General features: G+C 41.7%; 1 protein-coding gene across 1 annotated transcript in view; it reads left to right on the forward strand.

Annotated features, from left to right (window-relative positions):
• Positions 1-21,255, forward strand: part of LOC127582836 (integrin alpha-8-like) — a 100,443-nt gene that overhangs the window by 29,456 nt on the left and 49,732 nt on the right. The window contains exons 4-10 of the mRNA XM_052038402.1: positions 833-1,004; positions 2,506-2,555; positions 4,423-4,468; positions 12,484-12,608; positions 15,693-15,734; positions 17,279-17,335; positions 20,939-20,991. Of these exons, the coding sequence (XP_051894362.1) occupies positions 833-1,004; positions 2,506-2,555; positions 4,423-4,468; positions 12,484-12,608; positions 15,693-15,734; positions 17,279-17,335; positions 20,939-20,991 (545 nt within the window). The remainder of the gene's footprint in view (positions 1-832; positions 1,005-2,505; positions 2,556-4,422; positions 4,469-12,483; positions 12,609-15,692; positions 15,735-17,278; positions 17,336-20,938; positions 20,992-21,255) is intronic.

Below are 21,255 nucleotides of genomic sequence, written 5' to 3' on the forward strand. Positions count from 1 at the left end.
GTGTAGGAAGAGGCTTGTCAGGATCATGATTGGTACCATGAATTTATTAGGTCAAAGAGCCCACTTCAATGCTGTAGGCCCAATATAACATTATTATCTAGCTCAGCCCTGATTAAGACAATGAATCAGGGAGAAGTAGGGGCTAGGACTGGCCTGAGAAACCACTAGATCATGGAGTCCAAAAGATTACTTTTGAGGGATGGTAAGTCATAACCTATAATCATAACCTTCACAGAAGTTTTTTGAGCATCCATGTATTACCAGAATTTATAAGCTGGACATGTAAATTCTCTGATATCTATATTATAAATAATCATCAGCATAAATCTTCTTCAAAAGTGTTGTGCTTTTGTAATTCCCTTAGCTGGCCATGGTACAAAATTAGATAAATCAGTTGGCCAAGAAAAGGAGATGACTCTATAATCCTGGTCTGTTCTGACTGGGCAATTCCCAGACCAGGATATAGAATTCCTTGGCTCTCATTCTTCTAAAGTAGCCTTTGAAAGAATACTAAATTGGTGTCCATGCAACTAAGCTCAACATTCATCACTGACGGAAGGTGAAGTCCTGAAATGTTCTTGCTCCCACTGTCGTAGGAAGACACAATCAACAGTTTTGCCACAAGACCTATTCCACTATTTTCTTGGTTGATTGGGGGAGGTGGGCAATTGATAGACCTGCATAGCCTGTGAACAAAAGAACATACTCATGGGCAATATCATTGCGATGCTCCTACAGAAAACTAATTTTGATAAATGATTATCAGATCGATCTATGGTGTTCACATGGTCCTCAAAAGTCTCCATTCAGTCATGGTGTGCTCACTCTGCAGGCCTGTGCCCCCATGTATCATTGGAAGTATGTGAAAATATCCTTCAACGAGGACCTGACTGGTGGGAAAACACCAGTGGGGTCATGCCTGGTAGCGTCTCAGAATTTCAGCACCTACGCAGAATATTCACCTTGTCGTTCCAGCATTTTGCAAGCACAGATAGAAGGTGGAGGTAAGAGAATGTACAGCATAAAAGCATCTGATTTCAAAAAACTGATACCTTCAAACATTGATAAAGATCCACGGAGGAGGATTGTGCTACACTGTGGGCCTTATTTTGTGTGCAGTTTCACTTATTATTATTGAACACCTAGTTAGGTTGAATGGCATGGTTCTATGTGCGTGAAATATATAGATTAAGCAGTGGTGATGTCCATTGCTCTGTAGCATTTTTCTGTGGTCTATCTCCATTAATGCATCTAATAGTGTGCATTGGATTCAAGGCTGAAATACAGGCAGAAGCTATCTATCCACTATTAACAAGGTTTCCAGGCTTGTTACAGATTACAGTGGTACAGACCTCGCAGTAGTTTGCAGGGCTTGGAGCTGTCATGAATGCCAACAACTTTTCCACAGTAGCCTGACTACACTGTTATTGGTTGAATACGGGTGCTTTGGTAATGATCCCACTGGGCTTCCAGTGTGCCCAGCAGCAGGAGATGAGAGCCCACAGGAGGCTGAAGAAGGGGAAAGGAACACACAGGGTAGATAATGGAGTTTCAATAACAAAGATGAAACAATAAATCAGAGTGGAAAGGGATTTAATGAAAGCAGTAAACACACAAAAGAAATAAGATGAGTGGAATTAATAAGCAGGGGCCAGGAATTCGAAAGAGCCACTGCCTCACAGGTTCAGGTTCAATCCTGACTTCAGGTGTTGCCTACGTGGAGTTTGCACATTCTCCCTGTGACCATGTAGATTTCCTCCAGATGTCCTGGTTTCCTCCCACATCCCAAAGGTGTGTGGATTGGAAAATTCTCCACAGTGTGTGGTTTAGTGGTGGAAACTGCAGGGAATTGCTGAGAACACTGGGAGAATTTAAAAACTGGATTAATGTAAGATTAGTGTAAATGAGTGGTTGCTGGTCAGCATGGATTGTGTGGGCTGAAGGGCCTGTTTCTGTTCTGTATCTCTCCATGACTCAAAAACCAAAGTAAGAGCTGGAATGGAAGAGTCAGCGTTGTTAACATGCAGATGGATCATGAGGTACAGAATTGAGAGCAGGAACAATGGAGGACACGGGTGGGCATCCGTATCAGACTGAAGGAGCCTCCCTTTAGGGACAGGGCCTAAAGCTGCACACGTCTTGTCTGCTTTTCAAAGTAAAGTCCTGGCCTCCTATCGTTGGAGAATGAATGGGAAGATTGACAAACAGGAATAGTGATTATCTAACAGACCTACGGCTAATTTGTCATTGAGTTTGCTGGTAAATTTTCTCCCAGATAGAGTCAGCGAAGATTGAGTCTCATACAAAGGTCCCGGGGCTGGATGCAGCTGTTGAAATCTCTAGTCATACTGGTTACAGTTTGCACCTTGAGCATCTGCTTGAGAGTAGTCAAGAATCGTTTAAGAGGCAGCAGATCAATCAAACCTAATTCCTTCGTAAATATATGTCATCTGGAATTGTGCCCTCTATGCTAAATGATTAATTACAACTGTCTTTATTTCTCAGCTCCTGATCAGCGCTTTTGTGAGGCAGGATGGAGCAGTGAGCTCACAGAGGTAAAAAGCTCACGCTGTATTTATCTACAATATTTCAATTTCCCTTTCTTGAAATTTATTTTTGGTTCTGGAGGACTGACACATCTGTTTGAAAATGAATCTGAGATGTAAGGCTGCGTGGCCATTTAACAAAGATGTAACAAATTCCTCCCTTTGCTACTTAAATGAGAAATGATGATTAGCTTATTAAATAGACCAACAGTACCATTAAAAATAGTAACAAAAGGAACTCAGTGCAAATGTACGGTGCCTTCATACAATAATTTTGGGTTGTACCAAGGACAAATTCACTCTTGCATGAACCTTCCATGATGTTACTCAAGTCACTCCTCGCTAAACATCAAAAGAGGGGAAATAAAAGAAATAGAACAGGAGTTGGTGTGACAAACCTTCAGTTCTGTTCCACCATTCAAAAGCATCGCGTTCCCTTTGTGGCTGGTAGCAAATTTCAGTGCCCCATTCCCTCACATGGAATGTGAGCAGGCACGGTAGTGTAGCGGTTAGCGTAATGCTATTACAGTGCTAGCAACCCAGGTTCAATTCCTGCTGCTGTCTGTAAGGAGTTTGTATGTCCTCTCCGTGTGTCTGTGTGGGTTTCCACCGGGTGCTCCAGTTTCCTCCCACATTCCAAAGATGTACAGGTTAGGAAGTTGCGGGCAAGCTATGTTGGCGACGGAAGAGTGACGACACTTGTGGGCTGCCCCCAGAACACTCTACGCAAAAGATGCATTTCACTGTGTATTTCGATGTACATGTGACTAATAAAGAAATCTCACATCCCTTGACCCTGTTAGCATATAGGAAATATATTTACCTCCTCCTTGATTATTTTTAATGATTTGGCCTTCACAGACCACTGTGATTAAGAATACCACGTGTTCATCACCCTCTGGGTGAAGAAATTTCTGGTGATCTTTGTTCCAAATGGCATACCCTATACCCTGACGCTGTGACCTCTGGTTCTGAACTCTCCAGTTTCTCTGGTTAAAAATTACAACATGTTGTTATTCTCACCAAAGTCACTGGACTCTTGGTAACTTAGAACTTCAACACCTTTTACATAATAAAATGCCCACACGAATCTTCAGTTTTTGTAAATTACTGAAAGACTTCAGTATGTATCAGGCTAGTATGACTGGGAACTCCATTGTTTCATCCTTTCCTATATTCTTTCATTCCTAACCTTCAATACTATTTAACATTCAAATAAAAACAGATTCAACATGTTCTCCTCTCTGCTGGTTTACTATGCTTTTTCAACGCTTTCTATATATGACAAGACTCAGAACAAATCTGGCCAGTGACTCACATATCTCACATAGTTTCAAATCCAACAAACCCAACTCTGTCCCAGCTCTTAAAAACTAAACAGAGAGAGATTAAACACAGTTTTTAAAAAAATGTACTGACAAAATATCAACTACAATTTCACAAACGTAGCTGATGTGATGGATGGAGAGCCTTTACAGAGCCTAATTCTCAGTGAGTGAAGATTCCCCTGGCTATAGCTGCCAAAGGTTCACTCACATTCTGGTCCCTTCACTAAGCCAGAACTCATCCTCAAGTCACCAGAGCTGTGGTAGCTGTTTAAAAATTACTAGAGTCTCCAGGACAAATCTGGAGCGAGCTCAGATATAACAAACACATAAGAGTGTGTTTGTGGTGTTCAGCGTTACAATGGCCGCACTAATTGCACAGGATGAGAGTTGATTTTATTTTATGTTCCAATTTCATGTTGACAGAATAAAGGCCAAAGGGAACAATTTACAGAGCCTCAGTTACAAGTGGATAAAATAGCAGGTTTTCTGTATTGCCATCACACTGTAGACATCAACACATTGTAAAAGCTTAATCCTCTTTATTTTAGGGAGGAGACCTACTCTTGGGAGCACCCGGCAGTTTCTTTTGGCAAGGTAAGGAACTCTAACGTTGAGGGCATTTCCAGACTTACAGACACAAACAAAGGCAAGAAGAGCTTTAATTTTGAAGAACATCTATGCTACGAGATAAAATTTGGGTAATTTCTCTGAATGACTAATCAGAATCTCCATTCTCACCACAAATTCCTTCCGACTTCTGTACTGGGTTTGATTTTTTTTAAATCACCCATTGGTCAGTGTAGTGGAGCTGCAGGAGTGTTGCTTCTGCATAGCTCCTGTGTCCCGAGTTCAATCTTGCGTTTACAGTCTGCGCAGAGTTTACATGTTCTCTCTGTGATCACACGAATTTCCAACAGGTTTCCTCCCACACCCTAAAGGAAAACTGATTGGTGGGAAATTACTGTAAATGTCACTTAGCGCAGATGGGTGGCAGGGGAATCTGGGGAAGTTCATGAACATGTGAGAGAGAATGGGTCACAGGGAAGGAAGTTGGGGAATGGGACTGCTGGGAATACTCTGAGAGCTGAATTATGGGCTGATTGATGGGTGAAAAGCATTGTACGATGTTGTAAAAAAACTATAAGAAAATGACAGGTAATATGAATAATAGTTTTGGAAACATATTTGCTTAATATTACCCTATTGAATCCCTTCATAATTTTATGACAGCACAGTGACCTAGCTTGTAGTACCACTGCCTCACAGCACCAGAGACCTGGGCTAAATCCTGACCTCTGGTGCTGCCTGTCTGGTGTTACATTCTCCCTGTGACTGCGTGGATTTCCTCCTAGTACTCCAGTTTCTTCCCACATCCCAAAGATGTACAAGCTGGTAGTTTAATTGGCCACTGTAAATTGTCCCCAGTGTGGAGGTGAGTGGCAGAATCTGGGGGGAGTTGATGAGAATGTGGGGAGAATGAAAAAAAGGACTAACGTAGGAGGAGTGTAAATGGGTGATTGATGATCAGCATAGACTTGGTGGGCTGAAGGGCCTGTTTCCATGCTGTATCCGTCTATGACTCCATGAGACCTCTATCAAGTCAGATTTCTGCCTTTCCCATTCTATGTGGTTTCCCTGGTATCATCTTTGTAAATTATTTTTGTATTTGTCTCAATATTTCTATATCCTTTCTTTATATATGGAGACCAGACCTGTTCATGACACCCCAGGTGTACAGAGGGCAGGAAACTAGGTGCTGTTACTAGCAGAAATTGCACCAACCCAGAAATTGCACCAACCCATCATTATGCAGCATCCTGTACTGAAGTGAGCAAAAAGCCCTTTGCATTTCAAATAAGGAACCTGTCAGCCACTTGAGGCACCTGCGGCAAGATTTGTTGTCCCCGAGGAGTTGATGCAGCTGCACTGAGGAAGACCTACCTCCACTTGGCAGAACATAAGCCTTAGTGTGGCCCCTGTCCTGCTGCTATTAACAGGGTGAAATATGCTTATCAGTAGCACACAACGGGAGGAACAGATTTTTAGTTGTTCTGTGGAAGTGAAAATGTGCCACATAATGCAATTATCTTTTCTATTAATGGGGCTGTTCTGTGAAATCTATAGCTGGATAGCAGAAAAAGCAAGTCTCTCAAACAAGTCCTCTGTCTCACATGATGGATTCAGCGGTTACAGGCTATTCCAGGGAATGGACAGGTTCCGTTTTTACAGAAAAATACACAAATTCACTCAGTATGGTACCAAACCTCTGCAGTATTTTAATAAATGGCATCAAAAGCACTGATAAGAAAGAACAATTACTAAAAATGGAGAAAGAGGAAACCACTTCTGACCTTTGTAGGAACAAACATATGCACGTACATCGGACTTTTCAATTTAATAATATTAAGGGAGCTTGTTCACATGCAGAGGTGTCCATAAGTTGTGAGTTCGTAACTTAGGGATGACCTGTATGTTCAAACTCTTTATTGCTTGTTGTGTTATGAGTTTTAGGCCCATTTTCTTTCACCCAATCTTTCATTCCTGCCGTTCTATAATCATTATTGTTAAGCAGTGAATCAAGTGTAAAGAGATTTGCATGTGATAATGTTAATTCACTGATGCCATTCATTTTCTTTTCAGTTTTATTTTACCCAACCACAAAATAACATGCCTTAAAATAGTACTCGTAGTGTGATGGCTATTTTTCAAACATCTCTTAATTGCTGCTCATCAGCAGAACAACATACAAGCAATAATTCTCAATTAAGTACAGTGTAGGGATGCTTTACACCTGTGGAGAATTTAATGTGATGTGTTAGCCATACAAGAACAACAACAACTTGCAGCATGTAGTAGCTTTACCTGGTGAAATATTCCACGAGGCTTCAGAGAGGCATAAGGGACACCGAAGACTATGGTAAAGATTAGGGAGCTGACTAAAAACTTGGTCAAAAGATGTTAGCCCAGAAATCGGGTTTAAAGTCTTGTTAAACCGGTGATGTGTGGTGGTCCAAGGTCCACTGTGGGTGAATCACAAAGCATTGTGGCCAACAGATCCAGCTTTGCATACTTCCTGAGCACAAAATCCCTTCCTCCACCCACTACATAATGAGCAGAGGAATTCAAGCTGGGGATTTGTGTATAAGAGAGACCTGGGATTGAGGGTGGGGGTGTGTATGAGGTACTTCAGTTAGTGTTGTGTTAGGCAATGGGGTTTGGGGGAGAGGGAGTTGAAATCAGCTGGGGGTGAGGTTCTGAGTCAAAACTGGAGTCCAGTTTAAGCCCAAATTAAACCCACAATGAGAGACTCCCAGCAATATGTAGACAATATGCTTCTGTGAGCATTGATCATCAGCAACCTGTCCAGGTCCCTCAAGTCCCTCTTGGAGCACGTTCTCATGCTTTCCATAGAACCATAGAAACCATGGAAAAATACAGCACAATACAGACCCTTCGGCCCACCATGTTGTGCCGACCTTCAAACGATGCCTAAGACTATCTCACTCCTTCCTCCCAATATCCCCTCTATCTTAAATTCCTCCATATGCTTATCTAACAATCTCTTGAACTTGACCAACGTATCAGCCTCCACACCAACCCCAGGCAGCGCATTCCATGCACCAACCACTCTCTGGGTGAAAACTTCCCTCTCACATCTCCCTTGAACTTCCTAGCTCATTACCCTTAAAGCCATGCCCTCTTGTATTGGAGCACCGGTGCCCTGGAAAAGAGGTGCTGGCTGTCCACTCTATCTATTCCTCTTAATATTTTTGTATACCTCTATCATGTCTTCCCCTCATCCCTCCTTCTCTCCAATGAGTAAAGCCCTAGCTCCCTTAGCTCTCCTCATAATGCATACTCTCTAATCTAGGCAGCATCCTGGTAAATCTCCTCTGCACCCTCTCCAATGCATCCACATCCTTCCTATAATGAGGCAACCAGAACTGGACATAATACTCTAAGTGTGGTCTAACCAGAGTTTTGTAAAGCTGCACTCATTACTTTGCAGCTCTTAAACTCGATCCTACGACTTATGAAATCTAACACTCCATAAGCTTTCTTAATTACCCTATCCACCTGTGAGGCAACTTTCAGCGATCTGTGGATATGAACCCCCAGATCCCCTCTGTTTCCTCCACACTGTCCAGAATCTTGTCATTTACCTTGGACTCCACCTTGGAGTTTGTTCTTCCAAAGTGTACCACCTCACACTTCTCCGGATTGAACTCCATCTGCCACTTGCCAGCCCAGCTCTGCATCCTATTAATATCCCTCTGTAAGCTTCGACAGCCCTCCACACTATCCACAACACCACCGATCTTTGTGTCATCTGCAAACTTGCTAACCCACCCTTCTACCCCCTCATCCAAGTCATTAATAAATATCACAAAAAGTAGAGGTCCCAGAATTGATCCCTGTGGGACACCACTGGTCACAACCCTCCAATCTGAATGCACTCCCTCCACCACAACCCTCTGCTTTCTACAGGCAAGCCAATTCTGAATCCACACGGCCAAGCCTCCCTGGATCCCTTGGCCTCAAACCTTCTGAAGAAGCCTACCATGTGGAACCTCGTCAAACGCCTTACTAAAATCCATGTAGACCACATCTACTGCACTACCCTCATCAATCTTCCTGGTCACCTCCTTAAAGAACCCTATCAGGCTTGTGAGGCAAGATCTTCCCTTCACAAAGCCATGCTGGCTGTCCCTAATCAATCCATGATTCTCTAAATGCTCATAGATCCTATCTCTTAGAATCCTTTCTAACAGCTTACCCACCACAGATGTAAGGCTCGCTGGTCTGTAATTCCCTGGACTATCCCTACTACCTTTTTTGAATAAGGGGACAACATTCGCCACCCTCCAATCCTCCGGTACCATTCCCGTGGACAACGAGGACTCAAAGATCCTAGCCAATGGTTCAGCAATCTCCTCCCTTGCCTTACGAAGCAGCCTGAGGAATATTCCGTCAGGCCCCGGGGACTTATCTGTCCTAATGTTTTCTAACAGCTCCAACACATCCTCTCTCTTGATATCTACATACTCTAGAACATTACCCTTACCAACACTGTCCTCAGCATCATCAAGACCCCTTTCCTTGGTGAATACTGAAGGGAAGTATTCATTGAGAACCTCACCCACTTCCACAGCTTCCAGGCACATCTTCCCACCTTTGTCTTTAATCAGACCTACCTTTACTCTAGCCATCCTTCTGCTCTTCACGTACGAGAAGAAAGCCTTGGGATTCTCCTTAACCCTACTCGCCAAAGCCTTTTCATGTCCCCTTCTCGCTCTCCTCAGCCCCTTCCTAAGTTCCTTCCTTGCTACTCTATATTCCTCATGAGCCCTATCTGATCCTTGATACTTACACCTTATGTATGCTGCCTCCTTCTTCCTAACTAGTTGTTCCACCTCTCTTGTCACCAATGGTCCCTTCACCCTGCCATTCCTTCCCTGCCTCACCAGGACAAATTTATCCCTAACATCCTGCAATAGATCCCTGAACATCGACCACATCTCCGTAGTACATTTCCCTTCAAAGATGTCATCCCAATTTACACTCTCAAGTTCTCGCCTTTCCCATCATTGCAGCAACCATTCAGTCATAGCAACAGCGCCTTGCAGCTGGATGGGTTTTACGTGTACTGTGTACCCCTTTAAGAGCTGACTTGGAGGTGCTAGAAGTCCTTGCAATAGATCAATAGGGAAGTGCACTGAGACCAACAATGTCAGCTGCAGTCTGACATTACACAGAGAAGGCCAACAACATGTCCTGGGAACTTTGCAACTGAAGATTTCATTTTTAGGTGATTTCACAAACCGCCGTAGGGTAAATCACAGTTCTGTTTTAATACCATCGAAGTGTAGGAAAACAACCCAGTGCAAAAATATAAGTGAACAGCAGTGGATTACTTATTTTACTTTATTTTTTAAAATATTTTTGTTATCATTTTATGGTTCTTTTAATTTAATATTTTAAAAATATATTATTTAAAAAAAAATAATTTAAACCAATTATAACAGTTTATAAATGTACCTGACTGCAGAGACAGTTTAAAATAGTTTTAAAGCTTTTGACAGTGTCAGGGCATATGGGGAGTGCTGAGCCTCAGAATCCATCACTTGGGGCCTACTTGTGACACAGCCCTGCTCCACCTCGCACGATGCCTCTGACCACAGAGGATCAGCTCAGTTGGCCACCTCTAAAGAGTGTGCACTGCCTTTGGACAGAGGAAAGGATCCAGGACAATGCAGCCCATTGCACAGCTTTGGTGCAGAATGTCATCCTGTGTACCTTGCCCCACCAGCACACTTACAGCTGCTGTGGAACTAACTCCCGATATTAGTAATCATACCAGATACATCATTTCTAGTTACCAAGTCATCCTCGTGACACCACTAAATGTGAACACCAATTTAATGGCAATTTAAAAGTAGCATCATACAGACGTTATGCCCTAGGAACAGGATTAAGGTTACTGAATTTGTTACACTCCAGATGAGATGGGTGCAAATTTACCTGAGAAAGGTAAATGTTCAGCGAGCCTCACAGAATCTGTGGAGAGAGAAACAGAGTTACCATTTCAGAGGGATGACCTATCATCAGGATAGGATTAAAACCATTGTGATAAAGGTTCATCACGCTAGAAAATTAATTGTGTTTCTCTCTCCACAGGTGCTGCCTGACCTGCTGAGTATTTCAAATATTTTCTGATTTTATTGCAGATTTCTAGCACCTGCATTTGTATTTTATATTTGGTATTTGATGTTTTCTTAGCTGCCTTAGTATGTTTATATATTTCTTGTGGCTACATGTTTCTGAGGCTCAGTTTATGTAATCAATACAACCTGGAAACCTAACATAATGGAAGGCGGAATCTGGGCGGGTATGAATCTCATAAATTAAACAAACTTATTGCCAAGAAATTGGTGTAACATTGTAATATTAAAAGCTTCAGTTAAAGAGGTATAAATCTTTTGGCACATCAGAAGGTTCAATCCAGTATGATAATAATGAAGCACAATGGACAGATACAGCAAGCACTTTTTATTGAAGAATCTGGTGTTCTCTCATGTCAAAATGTTCTGGATATCAGGTCAATTAAAATTTATGACAATATTGCTATTTGTATAGAAGGCTAACAAGAAACGTGTGAGGCAAAGTTTAGATTCAGGAATACAGAGGCAGCAGAAGCACAGAGGGTAGGAGCTGTGGGCCCCATAGCTCCAGCAGTCCAAGGCCAATCCTCATCTCTGATTCAGTCACTGTGAAGTTTGCACGTTCTCCCTGCGACTGTGTGGGCTTCCTCAAGCTCTGGTTTCCTCCCACATCCCAAAAGACTTGCAGGTAAGTTGGTTAATTGGCCACTGTAGCTTGCCCCCAGTCCATTGGTGAGAGGTAGAAGAATCTGGTGGGGAGGGGCAGGGGGAGATTGACAGGAATATAGGGAGAATAAAATGGGATTAATGTAAACGGGTGCCCAATGATGAACCAAGAGACCTGTTTCCAAGCGGTGTGACTCTATGAACTCTATGGCAAAAGCAGAAAATAATTTAATTGAATGGAAGAAGAAACAGAAGAGCCCTCTTCATTTCCTGTCCTTGTATGATATAAATCAAGAGCTTGTATCAGTACACACAATCTGTAGTCAATACAATTTTCCGTTCTTTGAACTGAATGTGGTATTGTGCATGCAGCTTTGAACCCTTTCCCTTCCCTGAAAATCTTTTCTAACCCTGAATTTTGATTTCTCATCACCACAGTGGCACAGTTTCCCACTGATCACAACACAATCAGAATATCTTTATCTTCAGGAACTTGGTGATTTAGACTGTACCTTACTTCAGGGTGCCAACAGGTCCGAGATGGTATTACTCAGTAAAAAAAAAAATCACTTGCGTGCCGCACATACTTTATGCCAAAGCTCAGAGGAGAAATGATTAATTACGGATGATTTTTTTCTCAAAAATTTCCTACTTCCTCGCCACAAATTTTTGCTGGAAATCATTTCCACTCTTTTGGAAAAGTTATGACAGGATTATGGGAGCAGCTCTGAGGGACAACCTTAGTCCATTGTGCTTCATTGTTATCATACTGGATTGAACCTTCTGCTGTGCCAAATGACGCAGGTTAGACACACATATTCATGAAACATTGCTGTCATGTGGAAAACTACAGGACTCCAAATTTTCAGCCCTACGAAGAGGATATGTAGTGAAGTGTTGACCTCAATATGCAGGGAAATGGGATTAGTGCTGGTGACATGGACATGGTGGGTTGAATGACAATGACTGGATATCAGGCATTCTCTAATTTTCAGGTTTTACTGGATATTAAATTGAGGCAAAGGCTCAACTTAATATCCAGTAAGATGTCTTGCAAAACTGAACTCTGAATCACATTCCCTGTCCTATTTAATTTCTCCTCTTCCTCAATGATACTATCAACATCTGGGACTTGCCCCACAGTGTCAGGCACAAGCATTGTCCCACCACTCCCCTCCACACCTGTCTGTCTCATGCCATCCAACTCATGTTGTCTGCAAGATATTCACTTGTGTAAAGTGCCTGAAAGATAAATGTTTAAACATCCTGTAATCCTATCAGGTCAGTTGATCGCTGCCAAGGTTGATCAGATTCTCCAAAATTACGACTACAACTATCCTCTAAAAGTATTGGGATCAAAGAAACAAACTGAAGATGCAAAAGGGACACAAGATACAGCTTTATGGGTAAGGCTCCAGCATTTTACTGTATTCTATATCCTGTATTTTCTCTTTAAGGATACAGTGTAATGTTGTAAGAATGCCCAGTATTTCAAGTATGCTGATAAAGAAAGTAGCCACTGTTTACATCATGCTCAGTAGAGTCTGTGTAATTAATTAGCGGAAGACAGGCTAAAACCATCAGAGTTAACTCAATCCATCTCCAGTCTGACTGTGCATCTCGTCACATCCACTCTACTCTTTGACAAGAGTGTTCTTCTTCTGCTTCAGGCTTGATTCTTCCACTGAAGTGTTGTAGGTTCTGATGAGATCTATGTGGAAACCCCAGACTCTTCCACAGATGGGACAGGATGTGCCTGATGGGGTGAGTGGGTGGGTAGCTTATGAGATATCCACTCCTTCTGCAGGACCTCTGTGTGCTCCTGATTCCCCAAACCATCCCAAATGTTCCTCCTGTGTTTTGAATGACCACGGGCTAAAGAGTCAGGTGTCGATGGGGGTGATGGATTTCTTCAAGGAAGTTTTGAGCACATCCTTGAATCTTCTCCTCCGTCTGTCTGGTAACCTCGTTCCACGACAGAGCTCGGAATGGAGTGAAGACACAAGAAAATGCAGATTCTGGAGCGAAAAAAAAACTGCTGGAGGAACTCAGCAGGTCAGGCAGCATCTATGGAGGGAAATGGACAGTCGACATTTCAGGTCAAGACCCTTCATCTGGGCTGGCTGTTGTAGTGAGTCTGGATGAGAGTGCGGTCGAAGAGCAGCAGAGATTGCAGAGGGGGAGCAATGAGAAAGGGTCTCACAGAAATCCTGTCGAAGGGAGGAGGGAAGCTTCTTCAATGTTGGCATGTCTTGAAGTGGACTTTGCAGTGGAGTAACAAAATGGAGACACAAGAGACTGCAGATGCTAGAAAGAGTCCAGATGAAGGGTTTCGACCCGAAACGTCAACTGTCCATTTTCCTCTATAGATGCTGCCTGACCTGCTGAATTCCTCCAGCATTTTGTGTGTTGCTCCAGATTCCAGCATCGGCCGTCTCTTGTGTCATCAGAATAGAGTGTCAGTTTTGGGAGTGTGCAATTGACATGACCTGTCCGCAGTGGTTAACTGAAAATAACTTGGACCTCAGCACTGAGGACGTTGGTCTGAGAGAGGACACTGACCCTTCCAATGAATTTGGGGGATCTTGTGGAGACAGCATTGATGGTACTTTCCCCGATATCTCCACACCATCAGATGGGTAGAAAGCTTGATTTTGAGGAGGAGGTATGAATGAGGCTCCTATCGCTTAATGCAGCAATGCTGCAATGTAGGCTTTCTCCAAGCATAAACTGTTCCATGAAAGTAACCTGCTCTACAACTCCCCAGTAAAACCTCTGTCCCCTGAAAAATACCTGCAGGCGTTCCATCAGGTAACCACCCTTAATAAACTCCTGTTAGAGACAAAATATATCAAGGCGTAGATGTTTAAAAAAGATGACATATTATTGAAGGTATTGTCCATGTTGATACTTGAATTCAACATTATCTTGTCAGTGTGACTGTCAGATTGGTTTTATATTGTCAGATACTTTGATTTCTAGTGGAAGATGTGACTTGTCATGATGAGAAAGTATCAGAATGCTTACTTTTGAAAATCTGTTCTGTTAAATGCAGCTTGAAAGGTGGTGAAATACGTGTCTCGTGATATTACCTTCATAACCATCTGAATGTATCTACTTTTCCAGGCCTACTCGCTTGCCCTGGGGGAATTCACAGGAGACTCGGTAAAAGGTAAAGTTCATTGTCTTGTACTATTCTAGGTAATGTCCACATTAATTACATTAGCTCCCATTAATCCTGAGAGTCTCTAGATTGAGATATTCTGCATTATCTGGAGAAATACAGTGCATTGTCTTACTACAATAGAATTAAATTCTCAACATTCTTTTTGATTAGAATTGAGTTAAGTCTCACTTTAGCATGGTCCAAGTAATCCTAAGGGTCACCTTAATATCATCCTCAACTAATTGCATCTTGCACAGACCATTATTACAAAGTATAAGAGTCAGAAGTGTAGGCTAAAATAACAAGGGCCCAGAGGGCAAAAAGATGATCATTATATCAGTCAATGGTTTGAGTCAAGGAAAGTGGAGCTTGTACTCATCTGACTAAGTAAGTTATTGGCACACGGCACCTAACTCAGTGTAAGTACCTCAATTCCCACATTACATACTCAGGCCTAAGGAAAAACCCATGGGAACGAATCAAAGCTAATTAATCCAGAAGGAATGACTTTGTTTTGTAAAGAAGCCTGTTGTTTTCCATTGGAAAATTGTTCATGTGTACACTGACATTCTTTTCTTTATCTCTGTCTCAACTTGCACTAATGCCATTATGTTTATGTTGTCATGTAAGTTATGTATAATTTATCTTAACTTAAATTTATGGTAACATATGTTTGTAATGTTCCAGCCCCCTCACACCCCCAAACAACATCACTCATTCTCCCACATTGCTGCTCATGAGATCTTGGGACTGACTACATGGTTCGTGTGCCTGTTCCAACACTCAGTAAGATCCGTACCTCAGATTCACTCTCCCACACATTTCCCTTATACGCTTGACTCCATTCCAAAATCCAACAAACCTCAACCTTGAATATGCCCAATTACTGACAGAGCCAAGGGGTGGAGAATTCTGGAGATTCACAATCCTCAGATTAAAGAAATTCCTTCACACCTCAGTCAAAATGGCCATTCCAAGACTGTGCCCCTAGTTCTATCTAAGGAGCAAGTCTCAAAGTAGTTCTGATACCGGACCGACAACAATGGATGGATTGCACTCTTTTGGGTGCTACCTGAAAATTGATCCAGTATTCCCACTCTTTAAACTCCACTCTCTCACAATCCCTTCCACCTTGGAGGACTTAACACCTCAGCTGCACATATTCCCAAAATTACAAGAGGTAATACAAGTTTCTAGCTTGAATTTCAAACATGAGAACAAGAACTAAATTACGTGGTCAACTTTACAGTGTTCATTTTGTCCCTAATGGTAATGGAATGACCATTTATCAAACAAACCTTTTATCTATCTGTTCTTTCTACAGAATATCTCGTGGGAGCTCCGAGGCGAAAGCACATTGGGTTCTGTATGTATAATTGATTACATAAATGTTTAATCCAATTGAGATTTCTATCAGTCATAGTCACCATATAACTACTAGACTGTCTCCAGATTTTCATCTCTGGGGAAGGAAGTGTGCTGTCCTTTACCCACTCTGGCCAATAAATGACTTCAGTCTCCCAGAACTGCACTGGCTCTTAACCGCCCCAATAGGTAAATGAACAAACCATTCACCTGGATCAAACCCCACAAGGTGCACCAGAAATATTGTTGAAAAGATGCTTTAAAATTTTGTTCTTGGCTGGTCCTGAGCTTGCTCATCTCTGTCAAGCCCAACCCAGCTAAACAAAATTACCAAGTTAATATCACCCAAACATAACTAACCCAGTCACAGATTTTCTGTAGCCTTCTTATTTTTATTTCAGAATTGTATCTTTGGATGACCACGGGAAAGGTGCTTCTTAAGGATGTTGAATCAAACACGTTAAAGCCCATCTATGGTCATAACTCAGAAAACCTCAGATGCTTCATCAATTTGAATTAAAGCCGCTCCCCACATCAAATCAGCAATATCATTGGTTCAAAGAATGGTGAATGTGCATGGTTATACCGTAATTTCCAAGGCTTGAACTTCTAAAACTGAGAGTAAATAGAGGATTTCAACATACATTCGGTTTCTATATTTTACAGGAATGTTGAAACAACTTCCGTTGTCTCAAACTGCAGTGCAAAAAAGAGATAGCATGTCATGAAGTGGTTCTTCTGAACTTTTATCTTGGCAGCTCCCATCTGCTATGGAGAGGTTGATACATTAATTATACTAAACTTGGAGATCGAGGAGTCTGGGAGATTCTCTAACAAAGCAAGAAACAAAATCTTCAACTCAGTATTTAAATAATTTTATAGCATTTGGGGGAGTGAACACTGTCTGGAATCATTTTGGTAAAAATGAAAGGACTACTGCTCAGCTTTATTCAAACACCTCTTTTTTGACATCTAGATTATTATTTATCTAAATGCTTTGAACCATCTTCATTGAGTAGTTATGGATAATCTATTACTTCAGGAAAAATAAGTTATTATTTCTCTTTTATTTTATAAATGTTGACTCTTAGTAAATGATTACAGCATTTGAAACTTATTCATTAACCACAGAATTGTCCCAGCAACATGCAGACCATTTGCAGGTATCTCTGGGGAGAGTTTGAAGGCCAGCTCATAAATCCTACTCACTGCATTTTCCCTAGATGCTGGGAGCTGATGTAGGAGCTGTCTTGGACCTTATAAATGCTCTGAAAGAATCACTCACCTCAAACCAGGTTATTTGTCTTCAGATATTTAATGGATGAAGTGGTTAGCTCATGTTGGACCTCCTTTCTGTCAATTGAGATGACCTCCTCTGATGAACCATTTCAGGAAATAGGACACTTTTTCTAGCCAGGCATGCACCCTCAACAATTCCATAATGAGCAACAGGCTCTGTGACTCAAACTATTGGCGAATGGGACTTCTGGAATTTCAGAGCAGGTATACCACACATTTACCATGGTTATTCTCTTGCTTTGACAGGTAATTATCTTGTGGTCTACAAATATGACAACCATACAAAGCATTATTGGTGAGCAGGTAAGAAATGGGAATCAGTTTTGAAATATTGAGTAATACTGTTTCGTTTCAGAAAGATAGCAATATGATTATATTAGCCACAGCAACTAACAACTACAACACTAGATTATCTAACCTTCTATCTCTGGGGGACAGATTGGAAACTATGTCTCCCTGTAGTACAACACTCCAACACTGCACAACTTCTATTGGCTGTTAGGCACATTGGGACTTGCTGAAGCCATGTATAAATGTAGGTTCTTTCTTTCAGTTGAAGACAAATTTTAAACAGGTTTTAATGTGCAATACGATAACCCAGATGCAGGTCAGATTTCTAAACACATTCGTTCTTCTTGTTATGTTGAATATTCTAGTTTCCTCATACCTTGAACTTTAACACCCATGTTAATATAGGAACGACGATATCTTCCTATCATTGATTTGCCAGTGGTCACCTTTCATATGCTGCAGAACAGAAGAGGACTTTAATATTATTTTGCAGTGAAACAAATAAGACTATTTTGGACATCTGTAAGGTTCCCTCTGGTGGTTGTGTGTGTAAACACACCAAATAGTTTGGTATGGAAACCAAAGGTCCCACATTTCATATTTCATAACAATATAGAAGGGGGCATTCAGCTCATCTAGTCCATGCCAGCTCTCAGAGCATTCCCATTAATCAACTTGTCCCATTTATGTCCCTGTAACCTTGACATTTACAGCAACTAATTAACCCACTAGCATGCCTTTGGAATATGGGAGGGAAACTGCACTGGTCACAGGGAGAACGTGCAAATTCCATGCAGACAGCACACGAGGTCAGAACTGAACCCGGGTCACAGGAGCTGTGCTGCGGCAGCTGTTAGCCGTGTCACTGCGCCAACTTGGTGTCTGGACTGAAGCATAAAGAATGGGTGAAGAGTCCCTCAGCAACAGTTAGGAAGTCAAGAAAGATTTGGAGAAAATTAGGAGATAAAGATTCAATGTGTGGTGATTATTGTATTCTACATGATAGCATGTCAAATGCAATATGGGGAGCCGATCCCATGAACATACAAATAAGGAGAGGAGTAGCTCGCTCAGCCCTTCGAATAAGATTAAGGCTCGCATGGTTGCTGCTTCAACTCCACCTTCCCACCAACTGCAGTAACCTTACGCACACTTTCTTATCAAGTACTTATCTACCTCTGCCTTAAAAATATAAAGATTCTGCTTCCACCGCCCTTTGAGGAAGAGATTTCCAAAGACTCATGACCTTCTGAGAGAGAGAAAAAAATCAACATTGATCTCTTACATGGGCCACCCCTTAATTTAAATAGCGACCCCTAATTCTGTATTCTCCCACAAGAGGAAACATCTTCTACACATCCACCCTGTCTAGACTCCTCAGGATCTTAAATATTTCAATCAAGTCCCATCTCACTCTTTTGACAAGCCTTGCCAATCCAATCTTTCCTCACTCCTTCCAATTATTAGTCTAGTAAATTTTCTCTAAACTGCTTCCATTGCATTAACACCTTTCCTTAAATAAGAGACCAACGCAGTATTCCATTTGTAGTTTCATCAGTAAAGTTTCACGTTGAAACATATCCTCCTTACTTCTGCATTCAATTCCATGCGCAATAAGCAATAACATTCTGTTAACTTTCCCAGTTACCTGCTTTACCTGCACACTAACCTGTGCAAATCATGCACTGGGACTCCCAGATCTCTCTGCTGCTCAGAGCATCTCCAACTATCTTGGTGCTATCAGCAAATTTAGCAATCATACCTTAAGTCCCTTCATTCAAGTCATTTATATAAATTGTAAAACTGAGGCCCTGTTACTGATCACCGTGGCACATCATCCCATTGTATCTTGTCAGTGAACAATATGACCCAATTATACCCATTCTCTGTTTCCTGTTATTTAGCAATTTTCTTTTCCACACCAAAATGTTACCTCCTGCGCTACGAGATTCAATTTGCTCATATTTATTTGTTCATATTTTCTTACAACATTGTGGGAGGTCATTCAGACCCATCAACTCTATGCTGACTTTTATCCCGTTCCCCACATAATTTTAAGCTATTCTTCCTCACATCCTCTTCCTCCCCTCTGATTCTCTGCCAGCCACTCACTAGGAAGTAATTTAGAGGCAGCCAATTACCTTACCAACCTGCACATCTTTGGGATGTGGGACGAAACTGGAAACTCCCACATGGACGGCACCAGAAGTCAGGTTTGAACAAGGGACAATTGGAACAGTGCAACAGGATTACTAATTGCTGCACCACTGTGTCATCCCCTACAATAACCTGTGATGTGGCACCTTATCAAACGGCACCAGCTCCCCCCCTTACCAAAATCGTCTGTTACTTCTTCACTGAACTCCCATAAGTTTGTCAAACATCATTTCCCTTTCACAAAACCAGGTGGTCTTTGCCTAATATGCTGATTTTTTTCTACATTGCCCATTAAATAACCATCCTGGTGATTGTAATTTTTCCTAAATTCCCTCCCTCCCTTCCAATTCCCGACCCACAGCTGTTCTCGTATCCTGTGTAGTGAAAGAAAATATGTCAGAGATATATATCAAAGATAAGGACATTTCTAAAGAAATATTGCAAATTCCTTCTCTAACATTATCAGAGCAACCAAAGATATTTAGCCATTCTTTGGGGAGGTGGGAATGACTGAAGGTATTTGACAGATTATAAAATTGGTAAATTCGATTATTATTGTCTGTTGATATCTCCATTCAATTATTGGGAATATTTCTGAGTTGTCTACTAGTTCTTTAAAGAGAGCATCCTGTTGTTGCTCAGTTGGTTCCCTTTGGTTGCCATGACAATTTCACACTGATATAGAGCAACACAGGTCACACAGAACTGTCCATCCTATGTGTGAAGGGTATCTCAGTGTGCTGAGAAATTCACCCTTGGAGAGTTTGATTTCCAGGCACTGGACGGTCAATACAGTGGACAGGAGTACATTCTCATTCTGTGGCATTACCCACCCTTATTCTCAGAAACAGTGGGCTGGTGTTAATCCATTTACAGGTGCATGTCAAGGACATAAAGCCTGCTTGAGATTCTCCTGGAAAGATTGGATTACCCTGTGGGTGCACAGAGGAAATTCAGAGCAACCTGCATCTTACCAAGAACTGTTGCAGGCCACAGCCAACAAAATAGGTCAGGCAGCATCTGTGTAAAGGAAAGAGTTAACGTTTCAGGTCAAAGACTATATGTAAGAATTGGGAAAGAAATAAAAAGTAGTTTTTAGTTGTAGGGAAGGTGGTGGCGGGGTTCGAACAAAGCGTTACCGTAGGGATGAGTTGTAGGAGTTGTCTGGTGGTGGAATATAGAGTCAGGGCCTTGTCTGATTCAAGAATGAAGCGAAGTTGACTTCCCTGAGGATGCCATCTTGCTCCGCTTCATTTCAAAGTCAGTTCAGGCCTTCACACCTGACTTGCACCAAACATATCCCCACCACCCACTCCCCTTCTTACAGGACTTTCCTGATATAAAGGAAGAAAGAACTGTATGCCTGATAACTTGTCAGTGTCAACAATGAGAACACATGTTGGCCAATGTTGGATATCTGATTCTTTGACTATCACATCTATGGGTTTTGCTTTGCAGGTGGCAGCGTATTTTGGCTATGCAGTGACTGTCTTGGATATAAACAGTGATGGGTAAGGAACCATTCTGTAGTACAACTCCCTCTCCAAAGAAAGATGAAGCTGCTTGCTTGTGAATATGATAGTTTTAAAATGTTTGCTGGATCTCTGGATCTTTTCTAAACTGATCAAGGGATCAATACTGCAAGTGTATTTAAAAGCAGGACAATTTTCGTAAATCCATTATATTGTTTTTACTATAATGTATTCGAAGTTATTTATTACTATTAAAAGTTGGAAATTATTTGATACTTTCCAACGATGGTGTGGAGTTTCCAA

Source organism: Pristis pectinata, chromosome 25 (assembly GCF_009764475.1).
Source record: "Pristis pectinata isolate sPriPec2 chromosome 25, sPriPec2.1.pri, whole genome shotgun sequence".
NCBI lineage: Eukaryota > Metazoa > Chordata > Chondrichthyes > Rhinopristiformes > Pristidae > Pristis > Pristis pectinata.